We start from the raw sequence: 19,872 nt of genomic DNA, 5'->3' as shown, positions 1-19,872 counted from the left end.
CTTCTGGTGGAAAACGTCCAGAGAGACCCACAGTGAGTTGGCGTGACGCTGGGTTTCCATTCTAACCGCATCTATTTAGCCTCCTGGTGCTCTGGGGCCTTACTTGATCTGCTAATGAATTAATAAGGCAGGTAATGCTTCCAGAAATCTCGGTGTTAAGGTCCTCAGGTAGTCTAGCCCCGCAGGCTCCCCCTGCTGGGCCCTCATTTAGTCCACCCTCTCCTGTCTATCTTCCTGCCTCCCGCCCCCACAGCCCACTCGCTACCACTGCCCCACTGTCACTCCCAGCCCGTGCCGCCCTTCAGCCTTGCTGCTTCCCCCTAGCAGTGCCAGCTTGGGGAAGGTGCCCACCTATGCAGTCGGTTAACGCTTGGAGCATGCCATGTGCCCATGTTACCAGTGTCACTGCTACTTTTAATTTACTCAGCCACTCAGCCTTTTGGGGACATTTATTGAGTGTCGACTCTGTGCCAAAGGGAACCAATGTCGAGCATGAACAGAGGACCCCTGCCTCCAGGGAACTTACAGTCCGGTGGGGGAAGCGGAGATTAACCAAAGAAGCACATAAAGAAACGACACATTACAGGGTATCTGGCACCCTGCAGGTCTGCAGGTGTCTGTGGAATGAAGAATGAAGGCAGCTGTGATCAGTGCCAGGAGAGAGACGCACCTCCCAGAGGACAGGATGTGAGGCCCCAGCGGGAGTTAGCCAGGGAGGAGGAGGAAGAGGATTCCAGCTGTGCAGAGTCCCAGTGGCAGGAAGGCGGCTCTGCTAGGACAGCTGAGAGGCCAGTGTGACTGGGGCAGAGGGACAGCAAGCAGTCCCAGTGAGGCTGAGCCAGCCAGACCCGCAGAGGCTTTCCTAGGAACTTGGACAGCTCTGAGTCTGGCCCAGGAGCAGTGGGGCCCCCATGCAGGCTTTCAGGCAGGGACGACATTAGCCAGCTGGGCTGGAGGGGGTACCAAGTGAACGCAGGGGGCCAGTTAGGAGACTAGGACTAGTTAACGGAGTTTAGGCTGCCTCTCTACTAACCGGTGAGGGCCGTAGGGCAGGGCCTGTGCCTGGACCCCACGGAAACCACACATGCTCACGCGCGCACACACACACACGCACACAGAGCCCAGCCTGGGAGTGCATAGGAAAGGTACCCAATATACACTTTAGACATCAGTATGAAATCGGACTCATCCGTCAACACCCCACCCACCAGGTTATGTACACAGGCCCTGGGGGCCTTGGGGCACGATGGGTTGAGGAAAGGGAACGCAGGCCTCCTGGCAGCCAGTGTCCCAATGTGGAACCGGGAGCCTGGCTCCCACCTCTCCATTCTCTTCGTCTGTTAGACGTGTCCATGTTCTCGGCCTGCCGGTCCTCTCCCTCTCCTGGCAGGGCACAGCCGGCGCTATCCCCAGCCTTGGGCAGCAAGAACAGGTGGGCTGGCCTCTGCACACCATCTGGCCCCTCAACGGTCCTGGCGCCGAAGTGGGGGTAACGTGGGATGCCGCACGGGGGGCAGGTCGTAGTGTCCGGGGATGTGGCTGTTCTTGGGGGAGTCGTAGTGGCCGGGTGGCAGCCCCAGAGGCAGGGGCGGCAGGGAGCCCACGGAGTCTCGGTCTGGAGACAGAAAGGGGACAGGACAGGGGCAGGTGGCTCCTCGCCTCCCCGGTTCTTCTGCCCCCAGACAGAGGACTGGTGCCTGGCTGTAGGCCAGTTTGTGCCGCATCCCAACTGCCCGTGGACAAGGCCACCCGGACCTGCCCTCCTCGCAGAACAGGAGGACGCTTTGTTACCCGCCTTGTTCCCCACTTTTCTGAGTACCAGAAAGTTCTTGCTGCCACATCATGCTGCCTCCAATGCTCTCCCTGTCCTTTCCCCTTCCTCCCTCCCTGCCCCAGTGGAGGGCTCACCATGGGTCAGAGGGCTGGGCTGCTCATAGGTGCCACTGTCCCGCTGCAGCCTGTGGCTGTCCCTGAGCTGAGGGGGTTGCCGGGGGGCAGACCCTGACGGAGGGCCTTTCATCTCCATGTAGCTGCTCTCCCGGGGGCCCCCCAGCAGGCTGGGCAGGTCCCGGATGGTGGCGTAGGGGTTCTCACTGCTCAGGGAAGCCACACTGGCCCCTAGCCCCTCTTCAGAGATGGGCCCTGAGGAGAGGGAGAGCAGTCAGGCTCAGGCCAGCCCTGGCCCATTTGCCCCAGGCAGCCCCCCTCCCCTGCACACACCTTTACTACAGAAGGGGCCTGGGCCACTGCTGTTGCTATAGCTACAGCTGTAGCTTCGGTCCAGGCGGCTGCCACCTGAGGAGCAGGACACCACGCAGCATCAGACCCCTGGCCCCTCCCCAGGCTCCAGCCTCCCCCAGCACTGAGGCCCAGAACACGGTCCACAGACACACACTCAGACGGGGCGGGGTGCTGGGCGGCCACGAGACCTTGGTCTTCAGGCTCCTACCCCTGTCCCGAGGCCCTGGAGGCGGCTCCCGGCGGTGCTTCCAGTCGGCAGGCAGGGTGGCGTGGTTATCATGCCCATGGGCGCCCCCTGACCTCTCAGGGGCCTGGAGGCTGGCAAACAGCTGACCGCTTGGAACCTGAGGGGGGACAGGAAGGACAGGGAGAGAAACACGCAAGGAGGGGCTCTCGAGAGAAGCAGGTGGGCACCCGTCCGTCCGCAGCGCACGCGTCCCCCAGCACTGACCTTGTTAGGAGGCGGCGGGCTTGGTGAGCACTGGGACAGGGTGTGGTAGCTGGGGTTGGAGTAGTAGTGACTGTAGCTGGCGGGGACATCTGCAAAGACAAACTCAGGCATGGGGGGGCTGCCTGGGCAGAGCCAGGCCTGGGCATTCTGTCCTCGGAGATCGGGGGTCGGCCCTCTGAGCCCCCTTCTCCCTCCAGCTCCCCACTTCCCCTCTCCTGGGTCCAGGGAGCGATGTAGGAGCTCTGCTCTGGGTCCCCCACCACTCCTATGTGTCCCCCGCCCCCAGGCCAGCTCACCTGGCATGACGTACTCAGAGCTGTCCAATCGCCCGCTGCTGTAGGCCACTGCCAGGTGCTGGCGCTCCTTGCCCTTTTGCCAGTGGCGGTAGCCAATGACCAGTGCCACCAGGGCCACCAGCAGGGACCCCAGCACAGCGATGCTGATGACGGCTCCCAGCGAATTATAGGCTACTGGAGGGGTGGGCATCATGGTGAAGGGTTCCTGGCTTCCTAGTGGGTGGGGCGGTCACTCAGGACAGCGTCTTGGCTCTGATGGTGACCATGGGGGTCATGCATGCATGAGACCCCTAGAGTAGGGGTCCAGATCCTGGCAGAGACCCAGGCAGGTAGGTGCTCGTGGTGTCCTGGTTCCCTCGGGACTGTGGGGGCCTAGAAAACTCACCAATCCTGCAGGGCGCACCACTGTGCCCTGGGGGACACACGCAGGCCCCAGTTTCTGGGTGGCACTTCTCTCCGAAACCACACTGGCACAGTTGGGAGCAGTTGGCACCGAACATCCCTGGAGAGCAGCCTGGGAGAGAGCCAGGGAGGCAGGCGAGCGTCAGAGGTTGGCAGGACATTGCAGTCTCCTCCTTGGGTGAGGGCTGATTTGGGGATGGGCATGGAGCTCTTCTTCCTTCTGTTGGTACCTTCCAAGCAGAGGTGTCCGGTCCAGCCTGGGGGGCAAAAACAGCTTCCATCCTGGGGGTGGCAGGTCCCACCATGGTGACACTGGCAGGGCTGGGCGCAGTTGGCTCCCCAGTGTCCAGGAGGGCACGCTGCAGGAGAAAAGGTACCTGTCTGGCAGTCCAGCCCAGCCATTCCCCCCACCCCCGCATTCTCAGCCCCCAGCGTCACTGAAATCTTCCCCTCAGCTTTGGAGCCTTGGTCTCCCCAGGGACACGAAAGCCTTGAACAGTATCTACACTGGACGCTCACAAATGCTGACCTGCACACCCGCACGCCCAGCTGCCCCCTCAGGGTCTGCACTTGACTGGCTAATAGCCATTCAGAACAACACAGGAGTTTCCCAGACGGCCCCACACTGCGTACATCTGGGCTGCTTTCTTTAAACACGACAGAAGTAAGGTCCACACTATTTAAGGCATAATTTTGCATATCTGACATTAGCAAATAACCTAACAGTAGTTGCTCCTGAATTCTATGGAAAAACTCTTCACCGAGATGCCATTCCTGTCCCCTGCCTGCCGTGAGCTTACATGCAGGCTTTTTCACAGGAAGAGCTTCGCACCACTCCTTTTCAAAATGTATTTCATTTGGTGTTCTTTGACTACTCTTTTCTATGATGTCCTTCATGTATTTATGTGGGAAAGAAACCATGTATAAGTAAATAAATTGAAAAGTGCAAAAGGAAAAAAAGAACACTTTCAAAACTGAGCTCGTGGCCCCGCCCCCAGGCCTCCTGCAGGCGAAGGCCGGGTTGGTTTTCCTGGCCTGTTCATGCTGCTTTCTCAGCAGTCAGCCTGCAAGGGACACCCAGTAAGTATTTGTTTACATTGCTTATATGACTGACTGAGTGAAGGCAGGTCCAGAGGCTTTACACCCAGGGCAGGGGAACAGAGGTCTCCATCCTCAGCCCCCGACTCTGGGCGTGCACACGCGCTGACACACGAGCTACCGCTAGGCAACCACGCACGTACGCTGGGAACAGTCGCGGCCAGTCCAGCCAGCCAGGCAGTAGCAGGTCCCGTCCGAGGGGTGGCAGGAGGAGTGGTTCGCACACTTGCAGGGCACACAGCGTTTGCCATAGCGGCCAGGCTGACAGGCTGGAGGAGAGGCTTCTGGTGACTGGGGGCGGGGCCAACCCTCCACCAGCCCTTGATCCCACGATGGTCCTCCCTCCTTCCCACTGCGGTAACTGGGGGCACATTAGAATCAGTGGAAGAGACCAAGCTGGGTAGAGTGGGGATTCTGGCATCTGACAATGCACTGCCAGCAAGGCTGGCAGGCGGAGAGGCCTCACGTCTCTGGAGGGCGGGAGGGGACGGGCCTCACGTCTCTGGCAGGAAGGGCCTCGGAATCCCGGTGCACACACACAGTTGCCAGTCTCAGGGATGCAGGTGCCCCCATTCTTGCAGGTGCAGGTGTTGCTACAGTTCGCTCCCCAGAAGCCCTCAGGGCAGGGCAGGTGGCAGCGGGTACCTGTGGGAGAGAGGAGTAGGATGACCTGGCCCAGCCCCCCTCCATAGGGGTTCTTCTGGACCCATTTCTTGTGAGATGCACCCCCAACTCCAGAGGGGGCTTGGGGCCTGGATGCCCCGTGTGCTCACCCATCCAGCCGGCCTGGCACTGGCAGAGTCCGTGAACAGGGTCACAGCCATCAGAGTGCTCACATTCACAGCGACTGGCACAGCCTTCTCCAAACTGTCCCTTCTTGGAGAGAGGGTGGAGGGCAGGGCAGTCGGGGGGGTAGGGGGAGGCACTATGCCTCCCTTCCCCCAGGCAGCAGGCTGTTGGACACTTACCAGGCAGGGGAGCTGGCAGCGGGCCCCATGCCACCCAGGCGTGCAGGTACAGGCTCCAGTTTGGGGGCTGCAGGCTGCCCCGTGGGCACACTGGCAGCTGGCATTGCAACCGAAGCCCCAGGTTCCAGGCGGGCAGGGCACAGAGCAGTTACCACGCTGCCAACCTGGAAGAGGGGCCTTGCAGGTAGGCATGGGGACCCAGCTCCCCTCCCGAGCAAGCACACACTGGGCACTGGCTGTGCCAGGCTGTGTGCTATGAGCTGGGGCGGAGTGGGGGTGCTCCTGTCCCCATACAAGAGACAGGCATATACACTGGAGCAGAAGGCCCCGTGGCTGCCAGCCAGGCACCACCCCCTTCTGGGTCTTGCTCGGCTCTTCTGCAAATGAAGGGGGCTGGCAGCAAACCCCACAAGTAACTAAATGAGTTATCGGATCCTATGTAAGACAATAGGAAACAGTGGGGACTGGAGACTGGGTTTGTTCAACATAACACAGCTGACCAAACGAAATACATCTGTGTCAGAGTCTAGCCCAAAGATCGCCATGGCACCAGCCCTGGTAGACCCGGAGGCCCTGCCCTGCCTGGCGCTGCCGTTGCCTGGATCTCTATGACCGAGGGTGAGTAGTGTTCTCCCAGGAGAGGCCTTCTGGCCTGGGCCTTTAAGGACGAGTGGGAATTTTGCAGTTGAAGAAAAAGCCAAGTGGAGATTCCAGGAAGGAAGTATCCTGGCTACTTTCCCACCGACCAGCTGCTGCTCCGTGGCTCCGCCCCTACCCTGCAGCCTGCCCCCTGCCCTTGGCTCCACGCTCCTTCCGAGGCCCCGCCCCCAAGTCGCTCCTCCCTGGGACCCGCCCCATTACCTTCCTTGCACACGCAAGAGCCGTCGATGGGCGAGCAGGCGATGGCATTCTCGCAGGAGCAGTGTGCGGAGCAGTTGACTCCGTAAGTGTCAGGCGGGCAGAGGCTAGCGCAGTGAGGGCCCTGAAGGCGGTGGGCAGACTAGTGAGGGGGCTGCCTCTTCCGCCTACCCCCACCCGGGTCCTGGTCGCCCGGCGCGCCTCACCGTGTAGCCCGGCGCGCACCGGCAGAGGCCGCTGTCGGGCTGGCAGAGGCCGCCGTGCAGGCAGAGGCAGTGCTCCTGGCAGCCGGGCCCGTGCGTGTCGTGCGGGCAGCTCTCGTTGCAGTGGAGGCCGGCCCAGCCCGGCTGGCACGAGCACTCCCCATTCATCGGGTGGCAGCTGTGGAAGGAGGCGGGCTACTTTGAGCTGGGGCCGTGGGCCGACCTCCACACCCCTCTGCAGGGGACAGCCCGTTGCTGAGTGGGGGGCCAAAAAGGAGTCTCGGTGCTGTTCCGAGAACGCCCCCTTCCCCATCCCCGAGGCCCCTCCCTTTTCCCTTCAGTGACATCTGTCCTGCCCATGGATATGCCCCTGGCGCTTTTCGTGACTCCGGGTGGCTCCAGCACAGAACGCGTCTCCCACGGCCTCCCGAGCCCTTGACCAGTGTCCCACAGCCCACCTGAGGCTGTGCTCCGGGTCGCAGGTGCACGGCATCTGGCAGCTGAGGCCATAGAGGCCGTCGGGGCAGAGGCGCTCGGAGCAGCGGTCCCCGGTGAAGCCGTGTTCGCACAGACACGCTCCGTTGGCTGGGAAGCAGCGGGCGCCGGGGGTGCAGTCGCACGTCTCAGCACAATCCTGCCCGAAGTGGCCCACGGGGCACTCCTCGCGGCACCTGGGCGCCTAGCTGAGTGAGCCTGGCCACGCCCACCCCTCCTGGCCCGCACCCCGCGGCTCCCACCCTTGCCAGTGCCACTCACCGATCCCCGGTGTAGCCTGGAGCACAGCGACACTGCCCAGTGAATCGGTCGCAGAGGCCACCGTTGTGACAGTGACACTCCTGGGAGCAGTTGGGTCCATGGAAGCCCTCCAGACAGGGCAGGGAGCAGATGGTGCCCTGTGGGGTGAGAGGGCGACAGAGCCCCAGGTGCCTGGCCCCCTCCCGGAGGCCACAGGACCCTTTTGGTTCGCCCAGACCCACCGCCCTCAAACCTCTCCAGGGCCCAGAGAGCCCACCCCCTCTGGGAGCCCTGTTGAGAACCACCCACAGAATTGTCCCCAGACTCTCACCCCATCCCCACAGGCCCCACCCTTCATACCATCCAGCCAGGTGGGCAGCTGCAGGATCCCTGGTAGGCCTGGAAGACACCTCCATTGTGGCAAGGAGAAGTGCTGGGGCAGAAGGTGCCAGCAGTGTCCTGGAGACAGGACACCTCACAGCTGCCCGCAGAGCAGGTGAGGTCAATGTGTGAATAAGCCCTTTCTGCCTACCACACACAGGCCCTCCCAGGGGGAAGGCCTGGCCTCAGGGCACTTTGAGTCCACCCCACCCCTCCCTGTTGGGGACTGCAGGCGTCAAGAAGGCAAAGGTTTCCAGGACCGGAAATGGCAGGGACACATAGCTCCACCAGGTCGAGTGGGGTGGACAGCCCCGTGTGCCCCTCCACCTTTGCTCATGCCGATACTTCCGGGGGACACCTCTGCCTGCAGGGGGTCCCAATCACGAAAGCTCCTCATGCAGCTGCATCTTTGGTCCCCACCAAGGAGCACTTCCTCCCTGCTGTGACTCGCCAGCTCTCCCTGTTCCCTGCCTTGTCTGGAGACAAGTACAGGGTTCTCTGGGTCCCTGTCTCTGCCCCACTTCACAACGTGCTTTCACACACATGCTCTCTCGTGTTGTCTACACAGCCACCCTCCCAGGTGGGCAACACTGTCCCCAGTGCACACACAGGAAACAAGCTCCCAGGGTCACTGATTTGCTCAGGGTCAGCCAGCCAGCCAGTGGCAGAGCCGAGACTAGGACAGTGGCCTCTCAAACCCATCCCCATGTTTGGGGTCTCATCTGAGTCCCCTCACATGCCCGTGTATGCCTGTGTGGTGCTGTCTGTGACCCATGCGTGTGCTTGTCCCCCATTACGTACCTGGGCCCAGTTCTGTCTGGGGGGCAGAAGCAGGCTCCAGTCTGGGGGTCACAGGGTGCCCCATGGCAGTGGCAGCTGAACTGGCAGGCAGGGCCATAGCGGCCAGGGGAGCAGGGCTGAAGGCAGTGTGGGGGCTTCAGGCCAGACGGGCAGGAACATGCCCCACTCTTGGGGTCACAGGAGCTGTTGTTGCCACAGCTGCAGGGCTTGTCACACTGTGGCCCCCACACTCCTGGGGTGCACGCTGTAAAGGGAGGAGGTTGGAGGGGTCACCAGGGGCCTCACCCCTCCCCAGCCTCCAGGTAATTCCTCTCTGGCTCCCAGCCCCACACAGAGGCCTGTGCCCGCTTTGGCCCAAAGCCCACACACACCACATCCAGGGAAAGACAGCTGGCGGCAATGGTGGGTGATGCCCTGGGGCCCAAAGCACCTGTTCCCCGGTAGGAGGGTGTGCCGAGGGCACTGCCACCTTCACCAGCCACTCACCACTGGAGCAGTCGTCGCCTCGCCAGGCTTGCACACACTGGCACTGACCGGGCGCCACGCAGCGGCCATGGACACAGTCCTGGGCGCAAAGTGCTGGGGTGGAGAGGGGGTGAGAAGACGCCTGCACCTCCACCCAGACCCACCTTCATCCTCTGAGCCCATCTTCCTCCCTCCCACACCAGGAACCTGGCGTTCTCCACCAGCAACGCTGCCACTAACGTGCAGAAAGACTGAGAGCAGCGACTCAGGCCAGAGCTGGACCAGACCCCAGGGCCGGCTCCCCAGCCCCTTTCTGTGATGTTCTCAAAGCACTTCGGGAAAATGGGGAGCGGGTTCCTCAGATAGAGACCAGGCGTGGCTGTGTCCAGAGAGAGGGAAGGGGTCCAGGGCAGGTTGGGCTGGGCAGGGGTCTCTGCAGGGGCTGGTGACAGGCCAGGGCTGAGGGAAGGGGACAGGGGCAGTCTGGGGGTTTTAGAGTGCTGGGGGCGAGGGGCAGAAGGCACTGGACAGCCACAAGTCAGAGACAGATAGCAACAGACAGGGACAGGAAGCACCAGAGATGGACGCAGACACGGAGCCCCCAGACACACAGTGACAGAGACACAGGCAGCCCAGAGACAGAGGGAGAGCTCTGGAGAGACAGGGACCGCTGAGGGACATGGAGAGAGGGGAGGGGACAAACACGGGGTCAGCCAGACAGACGGAGGGATTGGCAGCTGTGTCCCTAAGGAAGGGAAGGGCAGGCGCGGGGCTAAGAGGATGCGCTAGGCCCCGCCCTTTCCCCCGCCCACCCAGGACTCACGGACGCAGGCCCCGCCGCTCTCGTAGAAGCCCTGGCAGCACTGCAGGCGCCTCCGGTGGTCCGTCTTCACCACCTGGCGGTACACAGTCCTGTAGACAACCCTGGGGAGACCCGGAAGGGCCCTCAGTCGCTGACACTGGCGGCACCGCCCAAAGAAAATGCGGGCGTGGAGGGCCAGCGGCTACCCATCCGCCCACGGAGGGGTCAGGCACTCACGTGGGCTGCGGGCAGATGTGGGGGCTCTCCCAGGGCCGGTCGCAGGGCTCCGAGGGGAGCAGGCTGAAGGGGCGGGAGTGGGACTCCTTGGTGGTGGTGGTGTAGCTGCGAGATGGGGACTGGTGAGGGGCCGGCTCGCAGGGAGAAGCCCCAGCTGGCACAGGTGCCGGGGAGCAGGGCTGTGAGGCTTGGCCACAGGGGCAATCCCCACCTCAACATGTGGCCTTGCTCCCCCAAGCCTAGGGTGGACCCAATCCTGTCCCTAGCTGAAGGGGTCCTCCCAGCACTGGGGTATTCCCGGGACACCCCCTTCTCACCCTACAGGACCAGAGCTATCACTTTCCCCTCGTCCTCCACGACTCTGGGCCCAGTGGGTGGGGCTGGGCTGAAGCATTTCTGCTCAAATCCCACGCTGGCCTTATCCCCCTACCCTGTTCTTTGCTCCCACTAGGCCGGCCCCTAGGCTCACCCCACAGAAAATGGCTCCCACCCTGCACTCTGTCCTGCAGCCAGCCTCCCACAGGGACCAAGGGACGACGGGGATAAAGGAAGGATAGATAGGCTCCGAGGTGGGGTGGAGACAGAAAGCAGGTCAGAGCGGGGAGGGAGTCAGGCAGCCCACGGAGCAGAAACAGAAGGGAGGTGAGGGCTGGAGAGCTGGAGGGCGGCAACGGAAGGACCTGGGAAGAGGAGCCCCAGTGAGACAATGGGGAGCCCTCACCCCACAGCAGGGGCCCCTCACCTTTCCCAGAAGCTGCAGGTGTTGGGGTCATTGGCGTCGAGGGCTCCTGCCAGCCGCAGGTTCAGGGCCAGGAGGAGGAGGGAGGGCAGCGGTGACGACATTGCAGAGACCTGAGCAGGGGCAGGAAAGGAGCTGCAACTGCTGCTTGTGGTCGGGGCCAAGCTGCCTGCATCCTGCCTGCCCCGTCTCACACCTGACCAGGTGAGCGCACAGCTTTGGGCCTTCCTCACGCTGCTTCCTCCCTGGGCCGGCCTCCCCTTCCACCCGTCACCTTGAACACTTGCCTTTCAAGGGCTGCCTGAGTACCACCTGTGTCCTTCTCTGCTCCCCAGCCCCCACTAGCAGACCGCCGCCCCCCCCCCCCCGCATCCCCCCACGGCTGTCCTAGCCCTGTTCCCTAACCATGACCTCCAGAGGCAGGGACCAGTGCCTTTTATTTCTGAACCCCCAGCCCCCAGTCCAGCTGCAACCCCTGGCACTTTTATTTTTACACCAAGGTGTGAAACTGGAGCCCAAGGGGCAGTTTTGTGGCAGGCCTGACTGGGGCTCAGCTGGAGGAAGAACTTTCCAACAGTCAAAGCAGGTGGTAAGCTCCCCGTCACAGAACGTATGCAGGCAGATGTGGTTGTGGGCTTCCTGCCACGCGGGATGGGAGTAGGTAGGGCTGGGCCCAGGTGACCTTGAAGGAGACCCCTCCCAACTACTGGTGAGAGGGCGCTGAGGTGGACCCCCCCGAGAACCACTGGTGCTGTCCCTTCCCAGCTCCCGGTCCAGGGATGTCACTCGGTAGCTGTAAATCAGGCATGAGGTTATTTACACCATGGAAATGGGCCAGCTCTCCCCCACCACCACCACACCAGAGTTAGCTGTTAAATATTTGCCAGCACATCACTGCACCTGACCCCAGGTGCTGTCTCCCAGGAGGTGCCAGCCTGGCCTCAGACGAAAGAAGCACCCTCCTCCCTCTGGCCACCCATCAACCATCTGCAGATGGGCTCCTGGCCACCTCCCCCACCCCTGGCCTCGCCCACTGGGTGGGAAGAGGGTCAAGACCTCAGATGCATCTTCCCCTGCAGGTCAGGGAGGCCCAGCTCCTGAGCGGCCACCCCCGCTGCCGGTTTCAGATTTCGCTCAGTGTTCCTAAAACTCACTCTCCGCCTCCCCAGGCACCCACATCTGCTTATGATTTTCCCCAGCAGAAAGGTCGGGGCGCAGGCCTCTTACCCCTGAGTATCTCTGGAATGCCTGATGCCTGGCCCCACCCCACGCCCCCGCCCACACGCTCCCAGGGTCCCCACAGCCGCTGGCCAAATTCTCAGCTCCAGTCAGGCCCCTTCCCTCCGGGTTGCAGAGCCAGAGCAGAGCCCTGATCTCTGACTCCCCCAGTCACAATCACCCTGCAGCCCGTGCCACTCAGGTGTGTGGTGTGTGCTGTGTGCAGTCCTCCCACCTCTCCTCCCAGGTGTCCCCCCCACCACGATCTCTGCCCAGTGTCCTCCAGGCACACAGAGCAGCAGGGTCCCCCTCGAGCCACTTGCCCCCATCACAGGTCCCTGGGGGAGGATTGCCACCTCAGCCCCTCCTAACTCACTGCAAGTAACTCAGCAGGCCTGAGAAAGTCGGTGAGCCAGGGCCCAGGGCCTGGGGGCAGAGAGTGTGGGGCGCTCAGGAAATGGAGACTGGCTGGAATGTGTGTGTGGGGGCAGGGAGTGGATGGCTCTGCCCTCCCACTGCCCTCACCTCCGAAGGTGGGATGTGAGGGGTCGGGGCCAGAAGCCTCCTTCCTGTGGCTCCCTCTGAGTGGGGGAGGGCGGGCGGACGCAGCCCGTCCTCAGGGACCAGGCCACAGGTGAGTGTCCAGATCCCACCCACCGTCCCAGGGCACACCCCACTGCCTCCCCCGCACATGCCCCCAGCCCCCCAAACAGCTGGCTCCTTCTCCCAACGTCCCCAAATGACCCCCTCTGCTCCTGCCCGGCTCTGGCCACCTTGCCAGGCCCATCGCCCACCTCCTGTGTGCCCCCAGCTGACTTTCCCCTCAGGCCACGCCCAGGACCCTGAGCCCTCAGTCCCCAGCGGGCGGCGGGCTGTGGCCCTTGTCCTAGGAATGGAGTTCAGTCTGTCTGGATCCAGGGTCATCTCCAGACACACCAGGACCCCAGGCGTCCCCTGGCCTGGATCTGTCCCCAGAGCTCGAGGCCACAGTAAGGGGACAAAAGCTGCCGCAGGTACATTGAGGCACGGCGGGGGGGGGGGGGCCCACAGTTAGTCCTTCCTCCGTTCACATCAGCCCCCATCACCGCCTCCCAACCCACTTGTGGGGCTTTGAGAGGATGGGATGGAGGTGGGCAGGGGTGACTCCAGCAGCCAGAGGGCAGCTGCCTGGGGGGCGGGACGCTTTCCCAAAGGGCCCTAGGGAGGGCTGCAGTGAAGAGGAAGAGGCAGCTGGTCAGGGTGGGAGACCAGTGGGTGGTCAGCAGGGAGGGGCGGTGGGTGGGGAGCTGGGCAGGGAGGGAAGGGCTTGGCCTGAGTGGCTTCAGCCCCTGAGGAGAGAGCACAGCCCCCCCCACCCCACACACACACACAGCCCGGAGCGCCAGCCTGGCCTCCCCGGCTTGTCCCCATGGAGCCTGTGTTCCCGAGGGGCTCCCTGGGGCCCTGGGCCTGGTCCCTTCTCTCCCAGCCCCCTCCAGCCCCGCAGCACTGGGCCCATGCATTACTTGTGCCCCTCAAGGGGGTTAAATCAGACAACTGCTAGCTCCCCATCCGGCCCAGGGCCCTCAGTTCGCTCACTGAGACGCATGCCAGTCTTCACTGCAGGCTCCTTCTTCCCACACGATGCCCACGCCCTCAGGCCCCTGCCTCCAGTATCTCAGGGTTGGGGGACCCAGATGCCTCCCCCACCCCAGCATGTCCACTGCTGTGTTGAGTAAGGCGGGGTGCCGAGCGATTTACATTGAGCATCTCATTTAAATCTCACAGCAGTCCCATGTGGTAGCTATTGGTATTCCTTTTACAGACAAGGAAATGGGCACAGAGAGGGCAAGTCACTTGCCATAAGCCACGCAACTAGTAGTATGGAGCTGGGACCCATACTGCTGGCAGAAGTCTCTCAGTCTTTTTGGAGCCCAGATGGGAATCCCAGGGGCTTTGCATCTCTTTTTAAGAGCCTGTTATGGGGAGGGGGAGCCTGGCAGGGGGCCGGTCAGGAGAAGGGGGTAGGGGTGGGGGCTGCTGCAAGAAGCAATCAGAGGCGTGGGAACTGGGATGTGTTTACAGTCAAGAATGAGCTGACACTTCTTTCTCCTCCACCTCGAGATGCAAAGCAGCTGGGCTCCAGGCCAGCCCCCAGCCCCCAGCCTCCCTGCCCTCTCCGCCTCCACGCCTACACTGAGCCCAACCCAGCTCACCCTCCCCTGCTCCTCTCTCGTGGGGAGCACCCTACCTTCAGTGGGCTGCAGCTCCTCAGGAGGACGAGAGGAGTGAGTCTGGGGTCCCTGGGAGGGGTATAGCTCCTAGTGGACGGACATGATCCACTTCTACAGAAGGCAGACAGCAAGAGTGGGACTGATGGAAGTGAGACAGCAGGAGGGACTTCCCCACCGGCCCTCCCAGCTTCTCTTCTCTGGCAGGTGGTGCAGCCAAGCGTCCTCCGTCCGAGCCTGCGCCCCCTTGCAGCCCGCTCAAGCCTGGATGTGAACGCCAGCTCTCGGTCTCCTCATCTATAAAATGGGGAGGATAAGAGGACTTCCCTTCGTAGGGTTGTCCTGCCAACAATCACTGAGCCAGTGCAGATAAAGCACTTAGAGCCCAGGGGACGCGCTCACTTGATGGGGGGGGAAGCTGCCCCAGCCCCCTCCAGCACCCATCCCCACACCCTTGGCACTGTCAGACCCTTCGGGTATTGATTCCCGGAAAAGCTGTTTCTTATTTTTTCTGAAGAACCCCTGGGGCAGTCCAGGAGTAGGAATGGGGCCTTAGATGCTGACAGAGAAAGGAAGTGGGGGTGGGAGGGGCCAGGCTCCCCAAGAACCTGATCCCCCAGAAGGGTGGGCTGCCCGCCAGGTACTTCTTCAAGCCAAAGGCTGTTGACGGGCAGGGCGCCCGGATTCTGTGGGTTCTGCCTGTTCGGTTCCGCTGGCCCCTCTCTCCCTCCCTCCCTCCCTCCCTCTTTATCCCCCCAGTCTCTCTCTGTCTCCCCCTTCCCATCTAGGAGTCCATGGTTTCCAGTACTTACAAGCTGTCACAAGCTGTGTGACCCCAGGCACAGCAGTTGAGCCCTGGGAGCCTGCATTTCATCATCTCTAAAATGGGAGCGTGACCCCCACATCTCCCAGGGCTCAGTGACCCGCCTGGACAGAGCCTCAGGCCAGAGGCTGCTCAGTGCACGCGCGCTGCCGCACAAACAGACGCCCCAAGTTCCAGGCTCTCAGCCTCTTGCTTTCCGCCTTCTATCTTGTTCTTCAGCAACGCTCTGCTTTCTGCCCTCGTTTCCCTGCACCAGTTTCTCGGTCTCTGTCTGCCTGCCTGTCCCCTTCCTTTCCTCTGTCAAAGCTGCCACACTCAGCGCACTAGGGGCCGCCTTCAAATGAGTGGACGCGGGACTGCAGCCACGTCCACTCACTCAGCCCTGTGCCCGCTTGGTGCCAGGGTGGCCGTGCCTGGTACCGCTCCTGTGTGTCAGTCTCTCTCCCTGTCTCTGTTGCTCTGCGCCCTTTCCTAACTTGTCTTTGCCATGGACACAGGATCACTTAGTCCTCCCCACTCAGCAGTGAGGCCCCAGTCCGAAGTCACCCTGTGTCCGCGACCCAGTGCCAGGGGACGCGCTCTGACCCAGGTCTGCTCCACAGGTTACTCAGGGCACGTGTGTACAGGCGTGCACATGTGTGTACAGGCGCGTGCACGTGTGTACAGGCGCGCACACGTGAGTGCACAGCCCCTCCTACACCGGATGGAGGGACAGGAAGCCTGCGTGCTTTCGTGCCAGAGGCCGGCGGGAAGGGGGCAGGGGCAGGGGCCGGCCTGTGTTCTCCACGGCTCAGGAAACAGAAGCAAGAGGGTCGTCTGTCCCTGCGACCTGTTTACTGCTCAGGAAACGGGAACTGCAGGACTCTGATTCACTGAACACCTGCCCCACCGCAGTGCCAGTGCCACCCGCCCTGGCCGCTGCCCACAGGTGCCAGTGGCTGTCGCTTCACAGGGACACCACAGGCCTCAGGTAAAATGACTTGCCCAAGGGTTGACTGGTTGTCAGAGGCAACGGCAGGACCAAAATCTGCTTCAGAAAACAAAGCAGTGGGTGGAGGGTGACCCCAGGGGTGACACAGGCAGGGAGCAGCTCTTCCCAGGGTAAAGCACCCCTGTGCCCACCACCGATGGGTGTCATCACTGTCCCCCGATGCCCCCAGAAAGCCCAGCCCTGCCCTGGTCACCACCCCTCCCTAAGGCCCCTGTGCTCCCCACACCACAGGAGAGGGTGCCCAGGGGCCAGCCCCACCAGTGTCCAGCCTCATGGCCTCTGTTGCTGCGCTCCCATCACACCGGACAGCCGCTGCCCCCCAGGCCTCTCACCACACAGCCACCCTGCCTGGGCCGCCCCTGGGATGCCCAGGTCCTACTCATGCTTCCCGGCCAGCAGCCTCTTCCAGAAAGCTCCGTCAGTGACGCCAGGCCTCACCCACTCCTCCCTGCCCTCCACCACGGACCCTCAGGCCCCCGCCCAAAGGAGACCAGGGCTGTTCTCCTCCTGCAGTTCTGCGTGTGCTGAGGCCAGCTCCAAACTGGACATGGACCCACACTTCCGGAGACCCCAGCCGAAGGCTTGGTGCCAGGCTCCTCCTCTGGGGGCAGGTGGGACTAACCCAGAAACTCACAGCCCCTGGATCACCTCAAGTCTGACGGACTGATCGGTGATGGCAGCCCACCTGTGATTGCTGGTTTGTGAGTGTGGTACCCAACTGGGCTAGGACCCCCCATTCTTACTCCTCTCCGAGCCTCCCCCCCCCATGTCCTCTCCCATCCGTGGCCATTATGTTTTTGTTAAGGTCCAGTTTCCCCACTGGAATGGAACTGTGGGGTCACGGCACTTCTCTGCCTCCCTCCTCCCCCACTGTCCCCAGCACCCCAGCAGTACAGGCACACGGAGCAGTCGCATGACAGACCCTGAGATCCCACCTTACCCCAGCAGGCCTGGCCCTCACTTTGTGGGGAACGGGAAAGAGAGAGAAATGTCAGGGGGCTGTGGTTCCCCCCCGCTCACCCCACAGCAGAACTGGCCTTCCTTCCAGGGCCCCCACAACACAACGTTGGCGAGAGGATGGAATGTGGGGTTCAGAAAGAACTTCCGTGGTTACAGAGCAAAGGCAGCTGCAGACCTAGCCTCTGACCCTGGCGGGAATTACTCAGGGCTGTCCTCCAGTTCCTAGGGGACGAAGACACTGTCATCTGCAGAGCTGTGCATCTCACTGTCCACCACACCTCCTCCTAAACACAGGGATGGGCTCCAGACACCATTTTGGGGGTGCAGTGGGAGGTGAGGCAGGAGAGGCCCCAGGAGGCCCAGAGCCGCCCCCCCAACCCCATGCTGTTTCTCTCTGGAGACCTCCATCCTGTCACAGGTGGGCGTTGGAATACCAGTCACCACCCCTTGTTCAGCGTACACTGTAGGTAGATCCTTTCTTTTCATTCTCTCAGCAATCCTAGAAAGTCGCCGCTATTATGCCTCCTATTTTATAGATGAAGAAATTCCCCAGGGAGGTTAAGGCATGTGCCCCAAGGTCACACAGCCAGCCAGCCTCAGGGTGGGCTCTGGACCAGGTCTGTGGAGCGCCAAAGCCTGTGCTCCCTTGTAGGTCCTCCTGTCCTGGTGCTTCCTTTCGGTCTTCTGACTGTCCGTCCTTCCTTCTGTGTCCCCCTCCTTCCTGTTCTTCCTCTGGGTCTCTGCTCTGTTTTTCTAAGTCGGCCTTTTTTCCCTCCAGGCCTTGTTGTTTTCCAGGAGTTTCTAGGTCTCTGTCTCTCTGTATCTCTTCTGTCTGTCTCTCGTCCCCTGCCTTCTCTTCCTCCTCCTGCTGGCTTCTCCCCAAAGACCATCTGCCAGGAGTGCAGCCAACACCCTCCTCAAGTCAAGATGGGCCCCAGGGCCCTGAGGCACCCCAGGAACCCACTTTCCCAAGGCCACTGGAAGAGGAGGCGGGGGGCAGCTGGCTGGAGGCCTGGCCTCAGCCACTCCCCACCCACTGTGTGTGTGGGGGACTGGGGGGAGGCTGGGGGGGACAGACAGCAGCCCAGTGACCTCTATCGCTGTCCAGGTTTCCGATTGGTGGATGGGGCTGCCTGGAGAGCCAGCTTCCTCTTCTGGGAAAGTCTGATAGGGAATGGGGGACAGTGGGGAAACAGATGCCAACTTGGGCTTCACCTCCCAGTGAAGACGGGAAGGCAGAGAGGTGAGCCTGGCCACCCGGCCATCTCCTAGGCAGCAGTGAAGATAGCCCCAACTGCTGCGGCAAGTATGGCAGGTAGACTATGGGAGAGGCAGTAGCAGGGGACAGAAGACAGGAGAGCTGCCCCCACACACTGGCTCACATACAGGTCCTATATCATGGACTGGGGTGGGGTGGGGTTCAGTGAACAGCTCCCCAACCCCAGGCCCAGCTTAGGCCTGGGTTCAGAGCTGACCTCTTGCCCAGTCTTGCCAGGAGCAGAGAGAGGGCTGGAGCCGAGGTCTGGCCGAGCCTGGGAACCTCGGGCCAGCACAAGCTGTTCCCATCCCCGGGGATTGGGGTCACAGCCCAGCCCCGGGAGAGGTCACTCATAAAAGGCCAGGAAGCTAGAGATGGGGGGTGGGGGGTGGCTGTGGGCCTGGGCTCCTGAAGCTGGACCTGCCCCCCACCTCACACCCACCCCACACACACACACCAGCCTTGATGCCAACACTACCTCGGGTGACCCCCCCCAGCCCACGGGGCTGAGGACGCAGGTACCTGAGGCCTTTAGACAACTTCCTAGTCCTCAAAACTGGCAGAACTCTGAGCGCCAGGGACCTGCAAACGGGGGTCCCTTCCCTACACCCTCCTCCAACATGGGTCCTGGCAGGGAGAGGGGCCACACTGACGCTGAACGCTGACCAGGCACTGTCGGCAGCAGCAGACAGGGTTTTGCTGGTCTAAGCCTACAACACCCCATGGCGCAGGCAGTGTGTATTACTGTTTCCCTTCTAGAAGTGAGACACCCAGGCACGGAGCTTAAGTCTCCTGACCAAGTTCCTACAGCTAATAAGGAGCAAGTCCAGATTCCAACTCGCCAGCCTTGACTCCCACGTGGGTGCTCTTCATGCTCCCTTCAGCCAAGCAGGGGACCTGGTACCCCTTATCCCTCCAGCCTGGGACGGGCGGCAGGGGAGGCTGCCCGGGGCTCCCGCAGTCACCGCAGGGCATCTGTACGTCGTGGACCTGTTGCTTCATTGGGGATGGCAATCCCGCTCCCCTGGCCCCTCTCCACTGTGCCACCCCTTCGCGTCTCTGTCCCCACTCCTCGCCCAGGAGGCTCGGACTCCAGTCCGGAGGGGACCTCGGAGTCCGCACGCCCTGCGGCCGGGGCGGGGGCGCGCAGTCACTCACCTGCTTGGGGTCCTATCTCTTCGTGGGCCTGGGGTGGGGACCGCCAGGGCGGCCCGGAGGACAGGGCGGGGGTCCCCGGCCCGACTGCGGAGCGGCGGGAGCCTGAGGCTGTGGCTGGCGGGCGGGGAGGCGCGGAGGGGCGGGGGCAGGAAGGAGGTGGGACTCGGGCCGCGCCGCGGCAGGAAGTTTTGACAAGGAAACCGGGAGCCGGGGGCGGAGAGATGCAGAGGACCCGGGCGGGGACCGGCGCAGGGGTGGGACCGCAGAGGCCGAGCGGCGCCGGCCCTCGGCCGCCGGGACCGGAGCCCAGCGGGACGAGACCCGCGAGGAGCAGCCGTCCGCCAGCTGGGCCACGGCCCGCTCGTGACTGCAAAGTGGGCTTGCGGAGCGGGTCCCCGAGATGGCACCTTGCCAGGGCGGCCAACGACCGTGACCCCATTCCAGACAAGCCGGGGGCCGACCGGCCGCACCCGGGCTGGGAGAGGCGTCGGGGGCACCGCCTGGTGCCGCTCCGGGTTCCTAAGCACCCAGGGCTGCTGTGGTCAAGGGCAGCCGCCTCCGCCGGGCGCCACCTGGC

The 19,872-nt window shown here is 62.6% G+C and overlaps 1 protein-coding gene across 6 annotated transcripts; it reads right to left on the bottom strand.

The window, feature by feature from the left end:
• Nucleotides 1-437: 437 nt before the first annotated feature.
• PEAR1 (platelet endothelial aggregation receptor 1) lies at nucleotides 438-19,427 on the bottom strand. Of its 6 annotated transcripts, none has more exons than XM_033094053.1 (24): nucleotides 19,296-19,421; nucleotides 14,126-14,402; nucleotides 10,681-10,790; nucleotides 9,939-10,043; nucleotides 9,723-9,823; nucleotides 8,921-9,013; nucleotides 8,435-8,678; nucleotides 7,613-7,733; nucleotides 7,274-7,410; nucleotides 6,976-7,188; nucleotides 6,521-6,695; nucleotides 6,318-6,438; nucleotides 5,457-5,620; nucleotides 5,262-5,364; nucleotides 4,987-5,133; nucleotides 4,632-4,757; nucleotides 3,621-3,749; nucleotides 3,374-3,502; nucleotides 2,989-3,201; nucleotides 2,693-2,781; nucleotides 2,450-2,585; nucleotides 2,221-2,295; nucleotides 1,909-2,142; nucleotides 438-1,615 (listed from the first exon to the last, which is right to left on the bottom strand). In XM_033094053.1, the coding sequence occupies exons 3-24, from the start codon at nucleotides 10,779-10,781 to the stop codon at nucleotides 1,464-1,466; spliced, it is 3,108 nt and encodes a 1,035-aa protein (XP_032949944.1). In that variant the 5' UTR covers nucleotides 10,782-10,790; nucleotides 14,126-14,402; nucleotides 19,296-19,421; the 3' UTR covers nucleotides 438-1,463. The 6 variants fall into 6 exon arrangements, with proteins under 6 accessions (XP_032949944.1, XP_032949946.1, XP_032949945.1 ...); XM_033094055.1 differs by having other exon boundaries at nucleotides 14,126-14,219; nucleotides 19,296-19,420; XM_033094054.1 differs by lacking the exon at nucleotides 19,296-19,421 and adding an exon at nucleotides 16,940-17,640.
• Nucleotides 19,428-19,872: the final 445 nt, after the last annotated feature.

Source organism: Rhinolophus ferrumequinum, chromosome 22, assembly GCF_004115265.2.
Source record: "Rhinolophus ferrumequinum isolate MPI-CBG mRhiFer1 chromosome 22, mRhiFer1_v1.p, whole genome shotgun sequence".
NCBI classification, from domain to species: domain Eukaryota; kingdom Metazoa; phylum Chordata; class Mammalia; order Chiroptera; family Rhinolophidae; genus Rhinolophus; species Rhinolophus ferrumequinum.
The sequence above is the reverse complement of the archived record's forward strand: the minus strand, read 5'-3'. Positions and strand labels throughout refer to the sequence as shown.

Excerpts from the sequence above, each read along its gene's own strand:
- PEAR1 (XM_033094057.1), bottom strand. The coding sequence starts at position 10,781 with ATGTCGTCACCGCTGCCCTCCCTCCTCCTCCTGGCCCTGAACCTGCGG. Across the intron at positions 7,189-7,273 it reads CCAGGCTACACCGGGGATCG|GTGCCGCGAGGAGTGCCCCG; the intron begins GTGAGTGGCACT and ends CTAGGCGCCCAG. Across the intron at positions 2,296-2,449 it reads TCCAGGGCCTCGGGACAGGG|GTGGCAGCCGCCTGGACCGA; the intron begins GTAGGAGCCTGA and ends CCTGCTCCTCAG.